The sequence below is a fragment of the Bos grunniens genome, chromosome 15 (assembly GCF_055505025.1).
Source record: "Bos grunniens cultivar Pamir isolate PY7600 chromosome 15, Bosgru_T2T1.0, whole genome shotgun sequence".
Lineage (NCBI taxonomy): Eukaryota > Metazoa > Chordata > Mammalia > Artiodactyla > Bovidae > Bos > Bos grunniens.
Window position 1 is genome coordinate 63,381,572 of NC_141179.1, and position 19,706 is coordinate 63,401,277.

Consider the following 19,706-nt stretch of genomic DNA (forward strand, 5'->3'; position numbering starts at 1 on the left):
ATGCCTTCTTGTATCTGACTGGATGCCAATAACTGTTTTACCTTGTTGGGTGCTGGATATTTTTTGCATTCCTTTAAGGTTTTTCCTGAGCTTTTTACCTGGGGTGAAGTTCAGTTACTTGGAAATGTTTTTTTGTTTTTTTTTCAAGTCTTGCTTTTGTGCTCGTCACGCATTTTCTGGAGTAGTGCTCTGACTGCGGCTAATTATTCCCCACCACTGAATCAAGACCTTCCTGAGTACACACTCTACCAGTGCCCCAGGAGCTGTCTTTCCAGTCCAGCTGCTGAGAACAGGCATCATTCCTGACTCTCACTATTCCTTCTCACCTTTTCAGATGGTTCACTCCTTAGGCTCATGGATGCACTGATCAGTACTCTACTGAATACTCAAGGGGACCCTCTGCTGATCTTTGGGGTCTCTCTCTGTGCAGCTGTCTGCTGTCTGGTTCTGTCTCCTAAGAAATGTGGCTGATTTGGTCCCTGGACACTCATCTTTCTCTTTTCAACTCAGGGCATCTGCCAGGCTTCATCTTAGTTTCTCCTCTCTGAATTGTACCCTGGAAAATATGTGAAGAAAAGCAAACTGGGACCATGGTAGGAGTCACCTTACTTATTTCTAGTGTCCTTCATTGCTGGTGACCAGTGCCTTTGAAACTGTTGTTTCATATACTTTGTCTGTTTTTTTATCTGTTTGAAGTGGAAGTGTAAATCCAGCGCCTTTTCTCATCCACCTTGACCAGAAGTAGAGATTGGTAGTTATTATTATTCTACTATTTATTAAGAATACCTTGTGGGCACCTACACACACCAGGCACTGCCCTAGGTGCTGGGTATACAATGAACCAACAATAATGGTCCCCAGACTCAAGGAGAATCTGTCTTATGGGGATCAACTTGTGGCGAAAGGCAATCACTGTGCAGGTCCCTGGACTTAGCACATAAACATGAATCATATGTGGTCCTTCCTCTCAAGGAATTCAGAATTAGGGAAGACAAAGAAGGCAAATTTCTTAACCCAATGCAGACTGTAACAAGGGTTATGTGTGAGAGACAAAGGTTCTGGGCATATTTAGGAAGAAGTAATAAGTTCTGACTGGAGGTATAAGGGGAAATCTCAAGGGAAAGGTGACATTTGACTTGAGCCTTGAAGAATGTGTGCAATTTTGAGCGGAGAAGTAGAAAAAGGTAGAATGCTCAAGGTGCTTTTAAACCTGAAAGCAGTTAATCATGATTGCTCCTAGTAGACACAGCCATCAACTTGCTCTTCCCTGCCAACAGAACTCTAACCACGTGGTTCACAGGAAGCTACATATCTTCCATCCCCAGGAAGTGAATCGTGATTTGCCTAAATCAGCCCTGGAAATTCCAGTCCCCTTGCCTGTCACTGGATCTGGCATAGGCCTGTGACACACTTCTGGCCAATGAGACGTGAAGGGATGTCTGCTGGAAAAATCTTCTTCCCAATATAGAGAGGAAACACTTTTTCCCCCATGCCTCTCAGAGAAAAAAACAAAACAGAAAACCTGGTTCCTTACTGACGTCATCAAACCACTTGAATGAAACACTCTGAAACTGATCTAACATGAGACTTTTTGTTCCATAGATGACAAGGTTTTCCTATTGTTTTAGTAACTTCTGGCTGGATTTTGTTTTGATGACATTATTTGCAGCCAGAAATAGCAGATTAGCATACTAGCTCACCTTTTTGACATTTGCTTTTCCTTTCCACTGGTACAACCTGCTGTTAAATGTCACTCCCCTTGCTTCTGGTTCCTTTGCCTCATCAGGAATAAAGATTAAAAATGACAGCATACTTAGCTATACATGCACATAGGAAGAAATAGAAGGCAATTTTTAAGATGAAAGAAAGCAATTACACAGTGAAATACCTTGACTATTTAATATCATCACTTACTCCTGACCCTCTGGTTGAGAGGACTTAACTCTCATAGGATAGTAGAGGGATGAAAATATAAAAGAAGAGAATGTAGGGGACTTCCCTGGTGGTCCAGTAGTTAAGAATCTGTCTTGCAATGCAGGCGACCATGGGTTCAATCCCTGGTTGGGGAACTAAGATCCCACAAGCCGTGAAGTAACTAAGCCTGTGTGCCCCAACTACTGAACCAATATGCCACAACTAGAGAGTCTGTGCACTGGAGCAAAAAACCCCCCATGATGCAAATAAGACCCTACGCAGCTAAATAAATAAATAATAAATGGATACCAAACAGAGAATGTAGGCAAGCTCAGGGGAAATGATGTAAACTTCCCCCTGCACAGCAGTGCTGGAATTCTCTTGTAATTCCCACGGGAGCCAAGACTACCTCTGGAACAATCTAACTGTTGAAAACTACTAGTGTCTGGCAGGAAACCAACTAGAATTGGGGCAAAGGATGTGCAATTCTCAATCCCTGGGGTCAGGGCCTGCCGCTGGCAATGCTGCAAAAAGTAAAGACTGTCTCTAGTCTCCACCCACTTTCTCATTTCCTCCGTCCTTACTGTGGTGTTGGAGAAGACTCTTGAGAGTCCCCTGGACAGCAAGGAGATCCAACCAGTCCATTCTAAAGGAGATCAGTCCTGAATATTCATCGGAAGGACTGATGTTGAAACTGAAACTCCAATACTTTGGCCACCAGATTTGAAGAACTGACTCATTTGAAAAGACCCTGATGCTGGGAAAGATTGAGGGCAGGAGGAGAAGGGGATGACAGAGGATGGGATGGTTGGATGGCATCACTGACTCAATGGACATGAGTTTGAGTGAACTCTGGGAGTTGGTGATGGACAGGGAGGCCTGGCGTGCTGCAGTCCACCAGGTTGCAAAGAGTCGGACATGACTGAGTGACTGAACTCAACTGAACTATCCTTCTCTTTCTCTAGCTCTGACCTTTTTCTGTGCTTCTTCCCACTCTGCCTCTTGGCCCACCTCCACCCCCTCCCCCCTCTCCCCACTCAACAAATCTCATCTTGCCTGTCACAAGAACACAGAAGGTACTAAGTTACCTGCCTCAGGGGCCATGCCTTTTTTTGGGGAGCTCTTACAAACCCAAAGTAATGCTTCTCTATTGTTTGAAATCCTAACCTCTGGACAGGCAGTGGGCGACTCACTACTCAAGCACAGCACTTTCTGTCTAATGCAAAGGCAGTGCTGGTGGGGTGAGGCACCAAAGAATATGTCCCTCTGCCAGGTCTCTCTTCCAGCTGATGGGAGGTACAGGATCACAGGGACATCTCCTCAAGTTCTGCTGCTGTCAATTCACACAAGACCTTATCCTCTCATATATTCAGACCCCTGCTGTCGGGCTTATCCCCCTCACCTTTTGTCTCTGTTTAAATGTCCCTTCTTCCAGAAGGCCTTCCCTAATCCATCCCCTCCACCATAGTCCATGATACTGAGTCCTTCCTAACTTGTCATGCTGATTTGCAATCTGTGGCTACTCAGTAAATCAGTACCCAGCCTAGCCCTGACTGCTCAGTATATTGAATGAATGAGTAAGTGAGTGAATATTTGTTCACATACACTACAGCTCTACAGAAACCATGACTGTCATGTTCCCTTTTGTATCCTCAGCAGCCAGTCCAGTGCTTAGGTCATGGATCATTATTCACTAACCGATTGAAAGAAGCCTTCAAAAGATGGGTACTTGGATCTATACTGCTGTTGATAATGTCCTGACATCCTTATTGTAAGAGCAAAAAACACAGCCCAGTGGATTCTAGAGAATCAGGGATGGGGGACAGAGCAAGATGGTGGAAAAGCTCTGGGAGCACAGCTGTCCCGGGCAGGGGGAGGTGGGAATGGGGGGTGGGGGTCCTCTTCAACCACAAGTAAGTTTAGTTTCCTAGGGATTCTTAACCTGAGGCACACGAGTGGGGCTTCCAAAGAGCCATGCATCCTCTGTCACTTCAATCAAACATTCAAGCCAGCAGCTCTGGGTACATTTTTCTGTAAGAAGGTCCACAGTTTCCAATGAGTTTCAAAAGGCTGTGACACACGAAGAATTAGTGGTTCACCTGAACTGTCCAGTATGATAGCCACTAGCCACGTGTGGCTATTTAAATTTCAATTTAAGTTCAACTATCAATGCCTCAGTTACTAGCTACCTGTCTGGTGTGCTCACTAAAGGAAATAACTGAAAGTCACTCAGTCGTGTCCACCTTTTTGCGACCCCATGGACTGTAGCCTGCCAGGCTCCTCTGTCCATGGGATTCTCCAGGTAACAACACTTCTCTAGGGGAACTTCCCAACCAAGGGATCGAATCCAGGCCTCCCGCATTGCAGGCGGATTCTTTACTGAGTCATCACTAGCCACTCCCTATTGGGCAGCCCAGATACAGAACGTTTTCATCACTACACTTAGTGATGAAAAGATACAGATAAGATTTGTTCAAGACAATTGGTATTTTTGTAAAGTGAGTTGCCATCCTTTAGAAATGAAAGCGGACATCCAAGATCCTGATTCTTTTGAGATCTGCTTGGGGCCTGCACTTCTGCTGGCAGCGGGAGTGCACAGGGCTGCTCAAGGTAGATGGTCCCGCCTCATGTTGAAGTCATCTGGCCCTCCTCCAGCACCAGGTTTGCGACCCTGGTTTCCAGAAGACCTCGCCCACCCGGGTCTCCTTCCAGTCTCTTGAATTTGTAACCAGACTCCCAGGTTTGGTTAAGAGAGTGAAAGTCGCTCAGTCCTGTCCGACTCTTTGCGACCCCATGGACTATACAGTCCATGGAATTCTCCAGGCCAGAATACTGGAGTGGGTTGCCATTCCTTCTCCAGGGGATCTTCCCAACCCAGGGATCGAACCCAGGTCTCCCGCATTGCAGGCGGATTCTTTACCGTCTGAGCCGCCAGGGAACCCCAAGTTTGGTTAAGTGGGGTTGAGTTTGTTTTAAGAGCACATCTTGAGGCGGGGTCTAGAGCTGAGTCGGAAGTTGGGGCGGGTGCGGGGGGCAGCGCCTCCCTCCTCTCAGTTCTCCGGAACTGGAAAAAGAGAGAGGGAGTTTTACCCCGAACATCTGTTGCTCGACAAAGAACTTCCCGGTCTTCTAAGGAGCCCTCCAGTCTCCGGCCCAGTCCGCCTGGGCCCGCCCCTCGCTACGAGATCGCGGGGAGGGGCCCAGGCGAAACCCGAGCCCCGCGCCCACCACCCGGGCGGGCGACGTGGCTCCGCGGCTCCGGCCTCCCCCCGCAGCCCGGCGGCCAATGGGCTCGTGAGCGGGGCTGTCCGGCGCTCTCCTGCCCGCCGCCCGGGGCGCGCCCCTCAGCTCTGGCACGGGGCGGGCGCTGGCCGAGGGGCCGGCCCGTCCCCTCCCTCCCGGCGCCGGCCCTGGCCCCAGCCCCGCCGCCGCCGCGCGCGCTCTAAGCCCCCATTCCCGAGCCGCCGCTCGTCGCTCGCTCGGAGCCTTCCCGCGGGCCGCGCTCTCCTCCGGACGATGGCGCGCGGCGGCCGCGGTCGCCACCTGGGGCTGGCCCTGGGGCTGCTGCTGGCGCTGCTGCTGGCGCCTCCGGCGCTGTGGGCCAAGCCCACCGTGCGCAAGGAGCGCGTGGTGCGGCCCGACTCGGACCTGGGCGAGCGGCCGGCCGAGGACAACCAGAGCTTCCAGTACGACCACGAGGCCTTCCTGGGCAAGGAGGACTCCAAGACCTTCGACCAGCTCACCTCGGAGGAGAGCAAGGAGAGGCTGGGGTGAGGCCGCGCTCGGGGACGCCGCAGGTGCCGGCGGGGCCCCTCGGGCCGGAGCCGCCCTGGCCACGGGCCGCAAAGCGAAAGCGAAATCGGCGCCGGGACCCGAGGGCGTGGGCCGGGCGGGCCGGGCGGCGGGGCTGAAGCAAAGTTTGCCCGCGGGCGCCGGGACCTTGCATGGAGATCGCCGCCCAGGGCCGGGGTGGCTTGCCGCGGGGAGGCGAGAACGTGGCAGCGGTCTCCGGAGCCAGGACGGCCAGGGCCCGCCCCCTCCCCCGGGTTGCATCAGAAGAGAGGGGAGGGAGCGTACAAAAGAAGAATTTGTCCACGGTGGCCTTTTAGTGATAGGAGTTCTTCCCCACCCTCCTGGTTTCTGTCTTCTCCCATTCCAAGAGGGGAGGCAGGAGACACTGCTAAGGTCTCAAGGATGATCGTTAATGGATAAAAGAGGAAGGGGCAGGCGGAGGCTTGATTCCTGGACGGTGTCCCAGGGCTGGGACTGAGGTGTTCTTGTCTTCTGCTCAGTCGCCCCCATACCTGAAGTAGGGAGTATGAGAATCCTGCTATTAAGAAGGGAGGGGCATTAGGAGATAGGGATGGAGGGGTGGGAATGGAAACTGGTCCCTTCGTTTCTGTCTCCAGCATCTTCTGTTGGCAGCCGAGGGCAAAAGGCTGGAGGGTGGTGTGTGATGGCAGGTTGTGAATTTCACCCTTGAACGCTGCTGAGTCAGGAACCAAGCCTCGGAAACAAAACGTGGGTACATCTCAGTGCACCCTCTGCACAGGCCCTGGAGAGACACTTGAGCGCTGTCAGAGGTTCTCTGGAAACCCTTCCACAGAGGAGTCTACAGCCAGCCTGAGCCCTGATGGAGACCTGGCTGGGGAGGGTCCCAAGAGCCCTGCCTACTGGGCACCAGGCCTCCAGGAATCTGCTTCCCAGGGGTGGAGGTCTTTCTGCTCTGCTACAAGGAAAAAGAACACAGCCGTCCCTGTGCGGATGGGGCCACCAAAGGCCAGTGTGATTGGACAGACTGTGAGGCTAAATTACACCTATTGTGTAGGTGCACCATCCGCCTGCGCTGATAGAAAGGATCTTTGAACTTCAAAGTCACCTCCTAACAATCACGTTTTATTCTGCAGAGAAGTACTTTCTCTTCTAGTTTGAGTCTTAACAATGGGGGCCATTGATGAGTTCAGTCCATTGTATTGCTTTGAGGCACTTGGAGGCTGATTTATTCAGGGGCCCTGGGTGGAAGCCGTTTGTCACCAGTGAGGAGGAGGAGAGGTTTGAGGAACTGGAGAAGGGAATTCTAGTTTTCCATCCTAAAGCTTCCAGTATATGCCTTCATCAGGACAAGTAAGCTTAGTGGTTAGAGCAGGACAAGTAAGCCTAGTGGTGATGTATTTGACCCTTGGATGAAGACTTTTGCTGCATTCATTTACTAATGAAAAAAAAAAATTTGAAAGACTGCTATGTGCTCAGCAGGGTGTTAGATACCTGACAACTACAAAAATAAAACTTTATGCTCTAGGCCATAAAGTACTTATAATCATATGCAGAGAAGAGAGGTTGGAGCAGATGCTACGCATAATTGGTGTGATGGTGGCATGTAAAAGCCCTAGTGACCACATCTAGGAGGAGCCCCCGAAAGCTTCAGGCTGGAGACAGGGGTTTGGGGGGGGTTGGGATGTCATCTGACCAGGGCTTGTGGCATGACTCAGAGGTCACCAAGCTTATGAACAGGGAAAGGCATTCCTGAAGAAAGAAGAGCCTGCTTATAGACAGTTTTAAATCTGTTCCTTTGGATTCCGGGTATTGGGACAGTAAAGGGACGGGGAAGTGGGAGGTGGGAGTGGCGAGGAGGCCAAGGCAGGACAGAGGGACTTTTGTGAGGTGGAGATTAGACATTATCCTGTACATGGTAGAAACATTATTATCCCAAAATACATTAGGAAAGTTGGACTGGCAGCAGGGCAGAGAACATAACCGAGGCACAGAAGGGGGGCCTGGGGCATGGGGTGGCCGTGAGTGCCTGAATCAGGCACGGTGGGAGAGGCTGAACCCTGAGCCACGTTGGGGCTGGAACTGGCAGTGCTTGCTCTTGGCTCAGCGTGGCGGGGGCGGGGAGAGGAGGGAGCAATCTAGAGTGGCCTCTGGTCTCTGGCCTGAGCCACTGCAGGGACAGTAGACACACTGCTCACCTACAAAGTAAATCTGGGCTAGAGGTGGGCGGGGGGAGTGCGGGTTGGAAGGTTGGAAATGAAAGGTGGGCGCCGTATGGGATGGGCTGAGTGTGAGAAGCCATCTTTCTGTCCACAGCTCCAAGTCTGGGCTGCAGAGCGGGGAGCTTGGCTGGGTCCAGGCAGCTTCGTCACCACCGTCTTGCGCATAGATTCTGAAAACGTGGCAGATCTAAGGCCCCCAAAGACAAAAAAGTAGGGACCCACAGGCTTCGGGAAGTTGCAAACGTGGTGCACAGTCTTAGAAAAAAATAAAAATTACTTGCCAACATTTAGCATCGGAGTGACTTCACATACAGACCCCGATTTTTGGTTTCTGTTGACACCCATGGCCTGTTATTCCTTGTGGAGGTCATTGCCTGGAGCAGAGCTGAGCAGCCTTCTTTGGCAGCTGGTGGGCAGTCCCCTGATGCTTCGCTGGCTTCTTTTTTTACATTTTAATTTTATTTATTTGGCTGCACTGGGTCTTCGTTGTGGCCTGCGGGATCTTAGTTCCCGGATCAGGGATCAAACTGAGGGTCCCTACTTTGGAAGCTCATCGGAGTCTTAGTCACTGGACCACGTGGGACGTCCTGCTTTGCTTACTTCTGTTACCTGTTTGAGTTCTCCATCTACCTGTGTTGGGGATTATCGTCCTTAGTGAGGAAAGGTGCACACTGTCTCCTCTAACCCTCCCAACATTCCTTGTAAAGTAGGTGTCCAGTTTACAGATGGAGAAACAGAGACTCAAGTTATACGCCCGAGATCACTCAGGACTAGGATCCTGGTGTTCTGATTGTAGCATTTGGTTTATCTACATCATAGCTACCTTTTCCTATAGCTCATGTTTGAGATTTTTAAAGAGAGAAGTTAGGATGATTTATGCTTCCAGCAAATATTTATTGAGGTCCTACTATGTGTCAGGCTGAGCTATGTTCTGGATATTTCTTTGGCATACGTTGGATGCTGTCCTCTCCAAAAAGCAGGTTGTATACTGTCTGACGTCATTTGGTCTTTGCTGGTTTGAGATTCTGCTTCTCAGTTGGCTTTGGATAACTGATGGGCATGTCACCACTGCCAGGACTGGAGCAGTGCCTGGCACATAGTAGGTAGGCTAAACACTTGACGGTATTGAAAGAATTCTGCTGTGTTTGGTTGTCATTTCCTGGAAGCAAGATACTTGAGCTTTAGTCTTCCAGTCTTGAGACCTGTCAAAATTGCAAGGAAGGGCCAAGTTCCTGAGAAGGAGGAACTTGGGCTACCCAGGTTCAGGTAGGGGATGGAGACTTAAGTACTAATGAGCTCATTTCCATTTCTGATCAAAGAGTAACTGCCAATTTGAACTTGTGTTCACGGTAAGAAAGTTGGAGTTGATAAAATTCCACCCCAAAGCAAAGAAAACAAATCCCTAATTAGCCTGTATGACCTCTTTTCAGGTAAATGAACTACTATGGTAAAACTTTCTTAAACACTGGAAGTAGCTTTCAGGAGTCTTTAAAGTTCCTCTCAGGGCTGGCATCCCCAGCATGGGCCCTCTGGCCTAAGAGATGGACACTGTTGAGGTTCCCAGCTTGACATTTGCTCTGCACAGGGGTATGCGGTGCCCTAGGAGAAGGCAATGGCACCCCACTCCAGTACTCTTGCCTGGCAAATCCCATGGACGGAGTAGCCTGGTACGCTGCAGTCCATGGGGTCGCTAGGAGTCGGACACGACTGAGCAACTTCACTTTCATGCATTGGAGAAGGAAATGGCAACCCACTCCAGTGTTCTTGCCTGGAGAATCCCAGGGACGAGGGAGCTTGGTGGGCTGCCGTCTCTGGTGTCGCACAGAGTCGGATACGACTGAAGCGACTTAGCAGCAGCAGCAGCAGCAGTGAAGCCCAGTGGGGAGTTGCTGGAACCCGGGCCAGCTGTGGAGCAGGATATGCCAGTGGACACAGTGGCCTTCACCCTAAGAGCAGGAGGTTGAGGTTCCTGCAGCTGCTCAGGTTTCTTGTTTAGTTTCCACGATGTCAAGGCCCTTTCATCCCTGACATTTTTTGCTCTGTCAGCGATCTGGTCTCCTCCTGCTTTAAGTTTCAAGTCTTTGAATCCAAAGTGATGAGATAAAGCAAAATAAAAATCTCACTTATTTTTTGTTGGGTTAGTTAGAAAGCTAGACTCTTCGATCTTTTGAATTGGGTTTAGAGCCAGAGGACATGGATTCTGACTCCGGTGGTACCAATTATTCCCTCATTACTTTAAAAATAAGGGAGTTAAACTACATCAGGGAAAACTGCTAGGTTTCATCTTACAAATGAGCTCACTCAATTGGTAGTGTCTATTTGCAGAGCACTGTGTTGCGAAGGATTCTGAGGTCACATCAAGTTTATGAGGACAGAACAGCCTGATCCACTAGCATCTGCTGTTGGCACTGGGTGGGGGGAGAGAGACATATCATTCTTGGAAAACTTAAACTTTAAGATCCTCTCAAGCATCACTGGGTCATTGATTTTATTTTAGCACTTAAGCATTTTAGATTCTGCAGGTGTTTGATCTCTTTCTGGATCAGGATCACACAAGCCTTGATAATAGCCTCGTGGATTTTTTTTTTTTTTTTTAAACTACAGGAAAATTGTTGATCGAATTGACAGTGATGGAGACGGCTTTGTCACCACCGAGGAGCTGAAAACCTGGATCAAACGGGTGCAGAAAAGGTACATCTATGATAATGTCGCCAAAGTCTGGAAGGATTATGATCGGGACAAAGACGATAAAATTTCCTGGGAAGAATACAAGCAAGCCACCTATGGTTACTACCTAGGTAAGAGGTGCTGCAGGAGCGATTACACAGCTGGGGCCCGAGTAACAGGCTTCTTGTGGGAAATTACTCTCTCATCATATCTACCCACTTCGGGAAGATGTCACAGTCTGCTAAGTAGAACCTGCTTAAGTAGAACAGTGTAACGTCCTATTTTGCTTACTAACAACACACTGGGCTGCTTACTTTGAGTGAACTTGTAGGTGGAAGGGGGTGAAGGTCTACTAAAAAATAAGCTGCTCTCCAACCTGAGCTTACGATCTCAGAGGCATACCCAGAGAACAAAGCAGAGAGGAAGCATGTGTGCTGAATTTCAGATAGCAAGGACTGGGTAAACTAGAACAGTCTTGGAAGGCTTCCTGGTGGAGGGTGGTTTGGGAACTGGGCCTTAAAGAATGGATTTGTATCTGGAGAGATGGAGACGAGTGGGAAAGGTGGGTCAGCTGGAGGGACAAAGGTGCAACGATGCCTTCAGCAGTGGGCAAGGTTTGGACATAAGACATGCTTGTTTGGGAGGAATGATGGAGTGGTGTGTGCCCAGCATGGGGTGCAGACATGCTAGATGGCTGCCTCATAGAGGCCATATGTAACAGGACAGGCCTGAGGAGAACCAAAGACACACACTCCCAGCTAGATTAAGAGAGGTCTTGAAAGATTCGCAGGAACTTAGAACAGATGTCCTAGGTACGAGGGAGCCTTTGTATGTTCTGTGTCAAAGAATATGATGAAAGTAGGGTACCACAAAGTGAAGTAGGATATTAATATGGTCTCTAGCCTATGTTTTCCACCACTTGCTGTAATGCCCCTAACAAGCCTTTAGGGCCTGGCTGTAGGGTGGCCTGGAGGGACAGACACTGGAGGCATTCTGAAATCAAATGTTTCAGAAACCTGACACATCAGGACCTTCTGCCCTTCATATTAAATACCACGGGGCGTGATCTGGAGAGAAACACTGTCCTTGGTAGCTCAGTGTTCATGTTTCTGTGCACATCCTGTAGGAAACCCCACAGAGTTTCAGGATACCTCAGATCATCACACCTTTAAAAAGATGCTGCCACGGGACGAGAGAAGGTTCAAGGCTGCAGACCTCGATAGTGACCAGACAGCCACCCGGGAGGAGTTCACCGCCTTTCTGCATCCTGAGGAGTTTGAGCATATGAAGGAAATTGTGGTTTTGGTAAGATATCCAAAGAGCCCGGACTGGGAAAAGACCGAATCAAAGCAGCACCAAAACCTTATCCTTTCTTGCAAAGTGAGAATGTTCTTCAGCCCAAGGGGAACTGGACAAGGACTTTCTAGTGGAATACACTGGAATGCCTATGTACTCGGGAGATGAGTCAGGGGAGGGGAGCTGCTGTAACAAGTAGCCCCCAATCCCAGCTATTCAACACAATAACCGAAAATTAGTTCTTGCTTATACCGAGTCCAGGGCAGATGGTCCCCATCAGTGGATCTTCTGGGTGGTTCTCAAGTGCTGGCAGGCCCCCAGGCCATTTCCATCTTGTCCTCCACCATCCTGTGGCTTTGGGGTCATCCTGGCCAATCCCCTGTATTCATCTGATAGACAGAAGAGAAGGACTGAGGAGAAGGCACGGTATGCCTTTACTGTACTGGCCAGGAAATGACACCTCCCTTCCTTTTATGTTCCATGAGCTCCTACATTTGACATGGGCTCCTACGCTGGCAGTTTAGATGTGTGCCCAGAAAGAGCAGATGGGTTTAGTGAGCAACTAACGAGCCTCATTTGCCAGCTTTGAGGGAACTAGAATAAGACTCAGAAATGGAATGCACTGGACTGTTAAATCATATGGAAACGTAAAGTCAGACCATGTCTAGAAAGGGTGCTCCCCTTGGAGTGGATTTGCTTTCCATAGTGTCTTGTCGGGTCCCAAGTGTCTTCATTTTCCTTGACATTAAAGCAAACGCCGATCCCCTGTTTCCAGGGCAGGCATCCTGAGGCAGTTCCAATTGTTTTGCTGCTGGGAAACAACCAGCCCTGGACTATTTCCATTTTCCAGTCTTGGATGGGTTCGCTTATGGATGCTTCATCCTTATGACCACAGTGACCCTGAGGACTGGGCAATGGCTCTAAGAATCGTTCCTTTAACACCCAACATCCACTTAGTGATGGCTAATTTGCCAGAAGACAGTGAAGATGGGGAAGTGGATTATGTGCTTCTGGATTGACTCAGTTCTCAGGTTGGCTGTTTTCTTCAGGATGCCTTTGTTTCTCTGACAATGGACAGTAGACTCATTTAATTACTTACCCTAGCAAAACAAAAACAAAAACCCTAGTTCAGAGGCCAAATGTACTGAATACACAACATAATATTGGGTGGCCAAAACGTTCGTTTGGGATTTTCTATACGCTGTTACTTATGGGCCACCAAATGTATTCAAGTCAGATATACTTTGATTTTCCAGTTGTTCACAGTTCATATTTTCCTGACGTCACCTTGGTGTTCATAGTCCAGTTAGCAGTGGAATCTATCTTGGTGATCATTTTAGTCCAGTGGGTTTCAACCTGGATTCCTCACAGTACACAGAGACGATTAGGCAGGAGAGTGGAGGTGGTTAGCTTGGCAGAGCTTCATAATAAGAGAACATCTGGGCTTATAGGTACATTTTCATTTGCAGAGAGTGTTCTGCTTTTAAAATCGTAGGCTGGGGGAGGAGGGACAGAAGGCATTGCCTCTCTTTTACAGATCACAAACTAATGCCCAGGGAGGTCAGGAGACGAGCCAGAAGTCCTCAAGCCATAAAAGCCAGACAGAGGAGGACAGTAGTTAGATTTACTGAGTGCACAGAGCTATCTTGCATCTTTTCCCCCTTTGCTTCCTAGGAAACTCTGGAGGACATCGACAAGAATGGGGACGGCTTTGTGGATCAGGATGAGTATATTGGTGAGTGCTGCCTGGAGTCTTGCTCCTCTGTCCCAACTGGGCACCAGTCCTCCACCCACGTCTGGCTACTTTTCCTCAGACGTCTCCTTTAGCAGCAGCTGCAAGTCTGTTGGTGTCACTCCTGTGACTTCCCAGTGAGAGGGACTTGTCACAGCAGTCCTAGGGGTGCAGGGTCAGTGCACTGCCTTGCAGGCAATACAACGCCTCAGGGAGGCATTCCTGGTGGAGAAGAGCCCAGGCCAGCCATTGACCCCACAGCTCTGAGAGGTGCTCTTCATCACACTGTAGAGTTTCTCCCTTTGCGAGACCCAGAGCTGGGGAGGGGGGCTAGAGGGGACCTAGAGCTGCGGGACGGACTCTACAGCAGACTGTTTGTCAGCGGGGCCTAGAAACGGAATAGACAGAGCTGTGGTCAGCAGAACTGTTTACAGGCCCAAGCTGTCTGCAGAAAGGCGTTCCTCCTTAGGTAAACCCTTTTACAGAATGCATAGTCTCGCCACATACGGCTGTTTTATGCCTCTGGGTTTTGGTCTTTCATTGGGAGTACTGTTCCCAGCTTTTTGTTCTGAAGGGCTGCACTTGAGCAACATCCAGAAGTGCGTTTGCAGGTAACTGAGCCCTGGTCAAAGGAGGCTCCAGTTAAGCTCCCAGGTCAGAAACCGCTGCTCCTGGTTAGAGCCCTTCCAGCCTGAGGGACTGAAGGAGGCAGCGCGGATATTTCCATTTGATCCTCAGCGGTTGCTGCTTGGGAGGTTTGGCACATGGCCCCAGCTGCAGGCCACCTTCCCAGGATAGCTCTTCTCTTCCCAAGTGTCAGTAAAGTAAAAGCTGGAAAATCGTTTGAGGGGTGGGATGGATATAACTTTTGTGCAGATATTTAATAGACACAGTCAGTTACCTTGAATAAAAGCAGCGCCCATGGTGCCATCAGTCTCCGGTTCGTGCTTGTTTAACTCTGCCCCCCAAACACAGGAACAAGTACCTGCTGTAAAGGAGAGCAGAGTTTCTGCCAGCCATTCGGAATTGTATTTGGTCTGAAGCAGCAGACGCTGTTCTCCTGTGTCTGTGGTGACGGCAGCTCTCGCCTCAGTAACTGAAGCCATCTCGGTGGCATTCCCTCTGTAGCACAATCAGTGCTGACAGCCCCGTCGTCAGTGTGCACACTGCAGCCTGTCTCACGCCTGGTGCACACGCGTGTGAGGGCAGTTTCAGAGCCCCGCACACCCAGTGGTGAGGGAATTAGACTTGAAGGGGAGGCAGGGTGGTTAAGACGGTGTAGCTCTTCTGATTTCAAGTGTGTGCTCTGCCTCACTCTCTTCCTGATCCGCATTGAAAAGGTACATGGCGGGGGCAAAACCCTTGAGTGACTTTGCCTAAAAGAAACATTTTTTTTGTACCGGACACTGGCAGAGAGGCTGATGGGGGCATTGTTCTTGAAAACTGAATTCTGAGCGACTTGCTGTCAGAGACCAGGTATCTGGTCTAGCAAGCTACTTCCTTTAGGGAGGAGCCTTCTCTACAGGCAGGGACAAGCGGTGACATGATACAGTGGGGAGAACGCGGGAATTAAGAGTCCTGGCTTCTCCACTTACTAACTCTGTGACCCTGTGGGAGTCATGTAATCACTCCGTATAAGCCTATAAGCCTCAGTCTCCTCATCTGTAAAACGGGAAGGCACAGCACCCATGTTTCCAGGATGGTGTGAGTCTACTTGTAGCTGAACCCAGCCAGGGTCTTGCCTCTCTTTTTCCTTCATTCACTATCTATCTACTGTCTCTGCCACCTGACATTTCCAAGCTGTTTCCATCAAAGAGAAATTGCCCACAAGGTATCTTTCTTTTCCTAGAAAATCTAGTGGCTTAGCAAACAGTGGATAAGCTTTGCCTTTTTCCTTTTCCCTGCCATTTTGTAAAACAAGGTTATTGATCTGTCTTATAAAATTGCTTTAAAGGTGAAGTAAAATATATGTAAAAGCCCTCTGCAAATGATATAAACAGCAACAGTAATAAACACAGTGGTTAAGACTATGGGTTGGAAGCAGAGTGCTCGTGTTCCTGTATAGTCAACTACATTCTCATGCTAGCTATGGGTCCTCCTTGGGTTAAGGCTGTGCCTCAGTGTTCTCATCTATAAAGTGGGAATAACAACACCTACTTCATAGGATTATAATGAAAACTCAAATTTAAAAAAGTATGCATTCCATACAGCATCTGGACCATAGAAAGTGCTGGTATTGGTCATTATTATTAGTTTTCACCTGTATAGTTCCAGGCTGGGTTGTAGAGGGTTTTCACAGAAATGTCCCATTTGACCTTGATAATAACCTTTTGAATAATAAATTACTGTCTGCCCTTTAGACAAGGTACTGGACTAAGTCAAAGGGCAGAATTCACCTTCTGGCTTCCAAGCACAGTTCTTTCTCTTTCACTCAGTGGCTCTTAGAGAAGATAAATCATTGTATTCTTTACCCAAGAGTAGACTGCCCCCCAGGTATCTGATTAGGTCTCTTGACTGCTGGAGGTCAGGTTTTCTTAGATTTACCTTCCCACTAGTCTTCATAACCAAGAACAGCCTTCCCTTCTAGCTGATATGTTTTCCCACGAGGAGAGTGGCCCTGAGCCAGACTGGGTACTGTCAGAACGGGAGCAGTTTAATGAATTCCGGGATCTGAACAAGGATGGGAAGCTGGACAAAGATGAGATTCGTCACTGGATCCTTCCCCAAGACTACGACCACGCGCAGGCCGAGGCCAGGCACCTGGTGTACGAGTCAGACAAAAACAAGGTATTTCTCAGTGTTCTGGAACTGTTCCTTGAAGGGAGACAGTTTACATAAGATTGCTTCTGTTTGCTTCTTAGATGTTTGTCTTGGCCTGTGCGGCCGTGCCCTTATTGATCTCTCTCATTCCTGCCCTACATCTGAGACCTGTGAACTTGGCCGACATCGCGATAACCCGCAGTGAGCTCATTAGGCCAGATGTTCCTATTCCTAGAGAGCCTGTTGTAGGTTGCACTTAGGTTCACTGACATCTCCTAGGATCACAGTGCCGGTCACTTTGTTGGCTGTAGGCAGGCAAGGATTTAAGAGGTATGCCCTGCATCACCCTAGGATCAGCTTTTCATCCATTCATTCCTTCAGCAGACTCTCATCAGACATCTGCAGCATGTGAGGCAGAAGGGATCCCATCACATGAAGGCCCAGGCATCAGGCCAGCTTACTGTGCTGGCTCCAGTGCCAACATCCACTGGTCAATATGCAAATATATAAGATGTGAAAGAGGTCCTGCCTCTTCCCATTTTGATCACTGCTCCGAATTCTCGGGAGACAGTCAGGTTCTGCAGTCAGGCCATAAAAGGGAAGTGGAATTCTTCAGAGCCTGTTTTGGGAATGCCAGCACTGCATGTAGACATAACCAGACTCCGGCTTCTGAATTCCTTGAGGACTTTTCTGATATATTTTAGCACAGTGTTTATAGCAGGAGGCTGTTCCATTTAGGGTTTTGCAGAACAGTGATGGTAGATGAAAGAGATACCCAGCAGTTTCTTAATTATGAATTGTAATATTTTAAACGTTGCAGATCAATGAAATAACATGAGTGTCAGGCTGAGCTATTTACTCAGAGTTTCTGTGACAAAGCGCTTTCTTCTCTCCTCTAGGATGAAAAGCTCACTAAAGAGGAGATCTTAGACAACTGGAACATGTTTGTTGGAAGCCAAGCTACCAATTATGGGGAAGACCTCACCAAAAACCATGATGAGCTCTGATGCAAACTCACCATAACATGACAGACTGTCATAGCCTTTGTTTTATTGTCCTGGATGGTTGCTACAATTGTCTCACTTACAGCAGTTATGTCTCCACAGAAAGCAAATTTATCACCTCAGATTGGGGTTAAAATTGTTTTTTACTCAATATTTGCTGGAAAATACTCACCACTATTCTTTGAGTAACATTTCTCTTCAAGCACATTAAAATCTTGGTAAATTGCAGTGGGGATACCTTACTAAAACATGACTTTTTAGCTTTTTTCCATGAAATTTGAACTAAAGAAGAATGAAATTTGAAAAGCCCTATTATTTAGAAGTTGGGTAGGTGGGGAGAGGACAGTATAATGGAGTGACTGCTGTGCATTTTAACTGCAGATTTTTTTACATTTGCCACTGTTAATAGTTGGTAAAGGAAAATTCTGATTAAGCTTCAGTGGTATCTTCCTACACAGGCTTCTTGCAGAGCAAGGCTGATTATTTCAAATTCTTCCTTCTTGACTGTACTCTGAGCTGTTACTGTAAATGGCATATAAACCTCTGTGCATTTTTCTTATGAACCTGCTAATGTGCACAACAGATCCACCCATCTTTTTTGTCTTTTTTTTTTTTTTTTTTTTTTACAATAAGAAGCAATTAAGAAAGGTAATATGAAAAAGAAAGGAATTTTAAATGTAGAGAGAAAAGATGAATGTCAGGCATTTGAAGAACTATAGGAAAATGGTAAACACTTTATTATACTTGAGAAATTCTTCTTGACATGTAAATGAAGTAGATCTGATCTTTGAAAAAGTGACTAGAAATCCAATCCATTGCCTTGCTGACCTCGGACAGGAATAGAGAGTGGGGTCCTAGGGAAACCTGCCTAGTGGAGCTCCGGAACCCATCTCTCCCAGTCCGGTGAATCCACAGCCTTCCAACCTGCCCTGGGACCCCTTACACTATGGAGTTGACAAAGTAGTGTTCCAAGTCACTGGCTAAACTGGAAGAAAGAACTTTTACAGGTTGAAATTCCACCTTATAAGTAGAAAGTGAATGAATAAAGGATCCCTCTGAGGATTTTCTACTGTGTCCTGTGGTGTTTGACTTCACACATACCATCTGTGACATTATTCTCTGCTGATAGAGAATTTAACAGAGGGATGAGATGACATGAGTAAGGTTAAAGAAGTTCTACATTTTAAAAATCCAACTACTAGAATGTTCAGGACATACTCATATTTACCTATTTAATATGTACTTCTCTATGATAATTAGAGAAACTGCAGGTCGTCTTAACTGTAAGACCTTTCAGAGACAAGTTTCAGCTGGAAGGAAATCTAGGCTTCTTACAAAGGCCTGTTCAGTCGCCAAGTCGTGCCTGATGACTTTTTACCACCCCATGAACTGCAGCATGCCGAGCTTCCCTGTCCTTCACTATCTCCCAGAGTTTGCCCAAGTTCATGTCCATTGTACTGGTGATGCCATCCAACCATCTCATCCTCTTTTGTCCCCTCCTGCCTTCCTAGTATCAGGGTCTTTTCCAGTGAGTTGCCTCTTTGCATCAGGTGGCCAAAGTACTGGTGCCTCAGCTTCAGCATCAGTCCTTCCAATGAATATTCAGGGTTGGTTTTCTTTAGAATTAACTGGTTTGATCTCCTTGGTATCCAAGGGACTCCCAAGGCCTACCAGGCCCTATAGCATCTGGTCCTTTCCCACCTCATCAGCATCACTAGGTTTCACCTCCCACAGCAGCCTCACTGACTTTCTGGTCCTCAAACACACCAAATTCATTTCGAAGTTGGGCCCTTTGCACTTGCCATCCTTTCTCATTGGGAACCCCCACTTCACACATCCTGGGGTAACTCACATGATTCCTCAAAGGGGACCTTCCCAACTCCCATTATTTGTAATAGTCCCTCAGGCTGCCCTGATGACTCAATGGTAAAGAATCTGCCTGCCAATGTAGGAGCTGCAGGTTCGATCCCTGGGTCAGAAAGATCCCCTGGAGGAAGGAATGGCAACCCACTCCAGTATTCTTGCCTGGAGAATCCATGGACAGAGGAACCACGACCCCCTGGCTACAGTCCATGGGGTCGCCAAAGAATTGGATACAACTTAGCAACTAAACAATGACAGCATTTGAGTCCACATTTCCCTGTTTTATTTTCTGCTTGGTATGTACATATTGCCATTTATGTTTGTTTCCTAGGACTGCTATATAAATTACCATAGAAAAGTGTGGCTTTCAACAACAGAAACTCACAATGCAGGCTGGAGTCTGAAATCAAGTCGTTGGCAGGACTGTTGTTCAGTAGCTAAGTCGTGTCTTACTCTTCGCAGCCCATGGACTGCGGT

At 48.2% G+C, this 19,706-nt stretch overlaps 1 protein-coding gene across 1 annotated transcript; it reads left to right on the forward strand.

The window, feature by feature from the left end:
* Nucleotides 1-5,116: 5,116 nt before the first annotated feature.
* Nucleotides 5,117-18,440, forward strand: RCN1 (reticulocalbin 1). Its single transcript, XM_086340971.1, has 6 exons — nt 5,117-5,684; nt 10,512-10,705; nt 11,701-11,879; nt 13,545-13,605; nt 16,190-16,389; nt 17,262-18,440. Exons 1-6 carry the CDS (start codon nt 5,431-5,433, stop codon nt 17,367-17,369), a joined length of 996 nt encoding a protein of 331 aa, XP_086197097.1. The 5' UTR covers nt 5,117-5,430; the 3' UTR covers nt 17,370-18,440.
* The last annotated feature ends 1,266 nt before the right edge of the window (nt 18,441-19,706 follow it).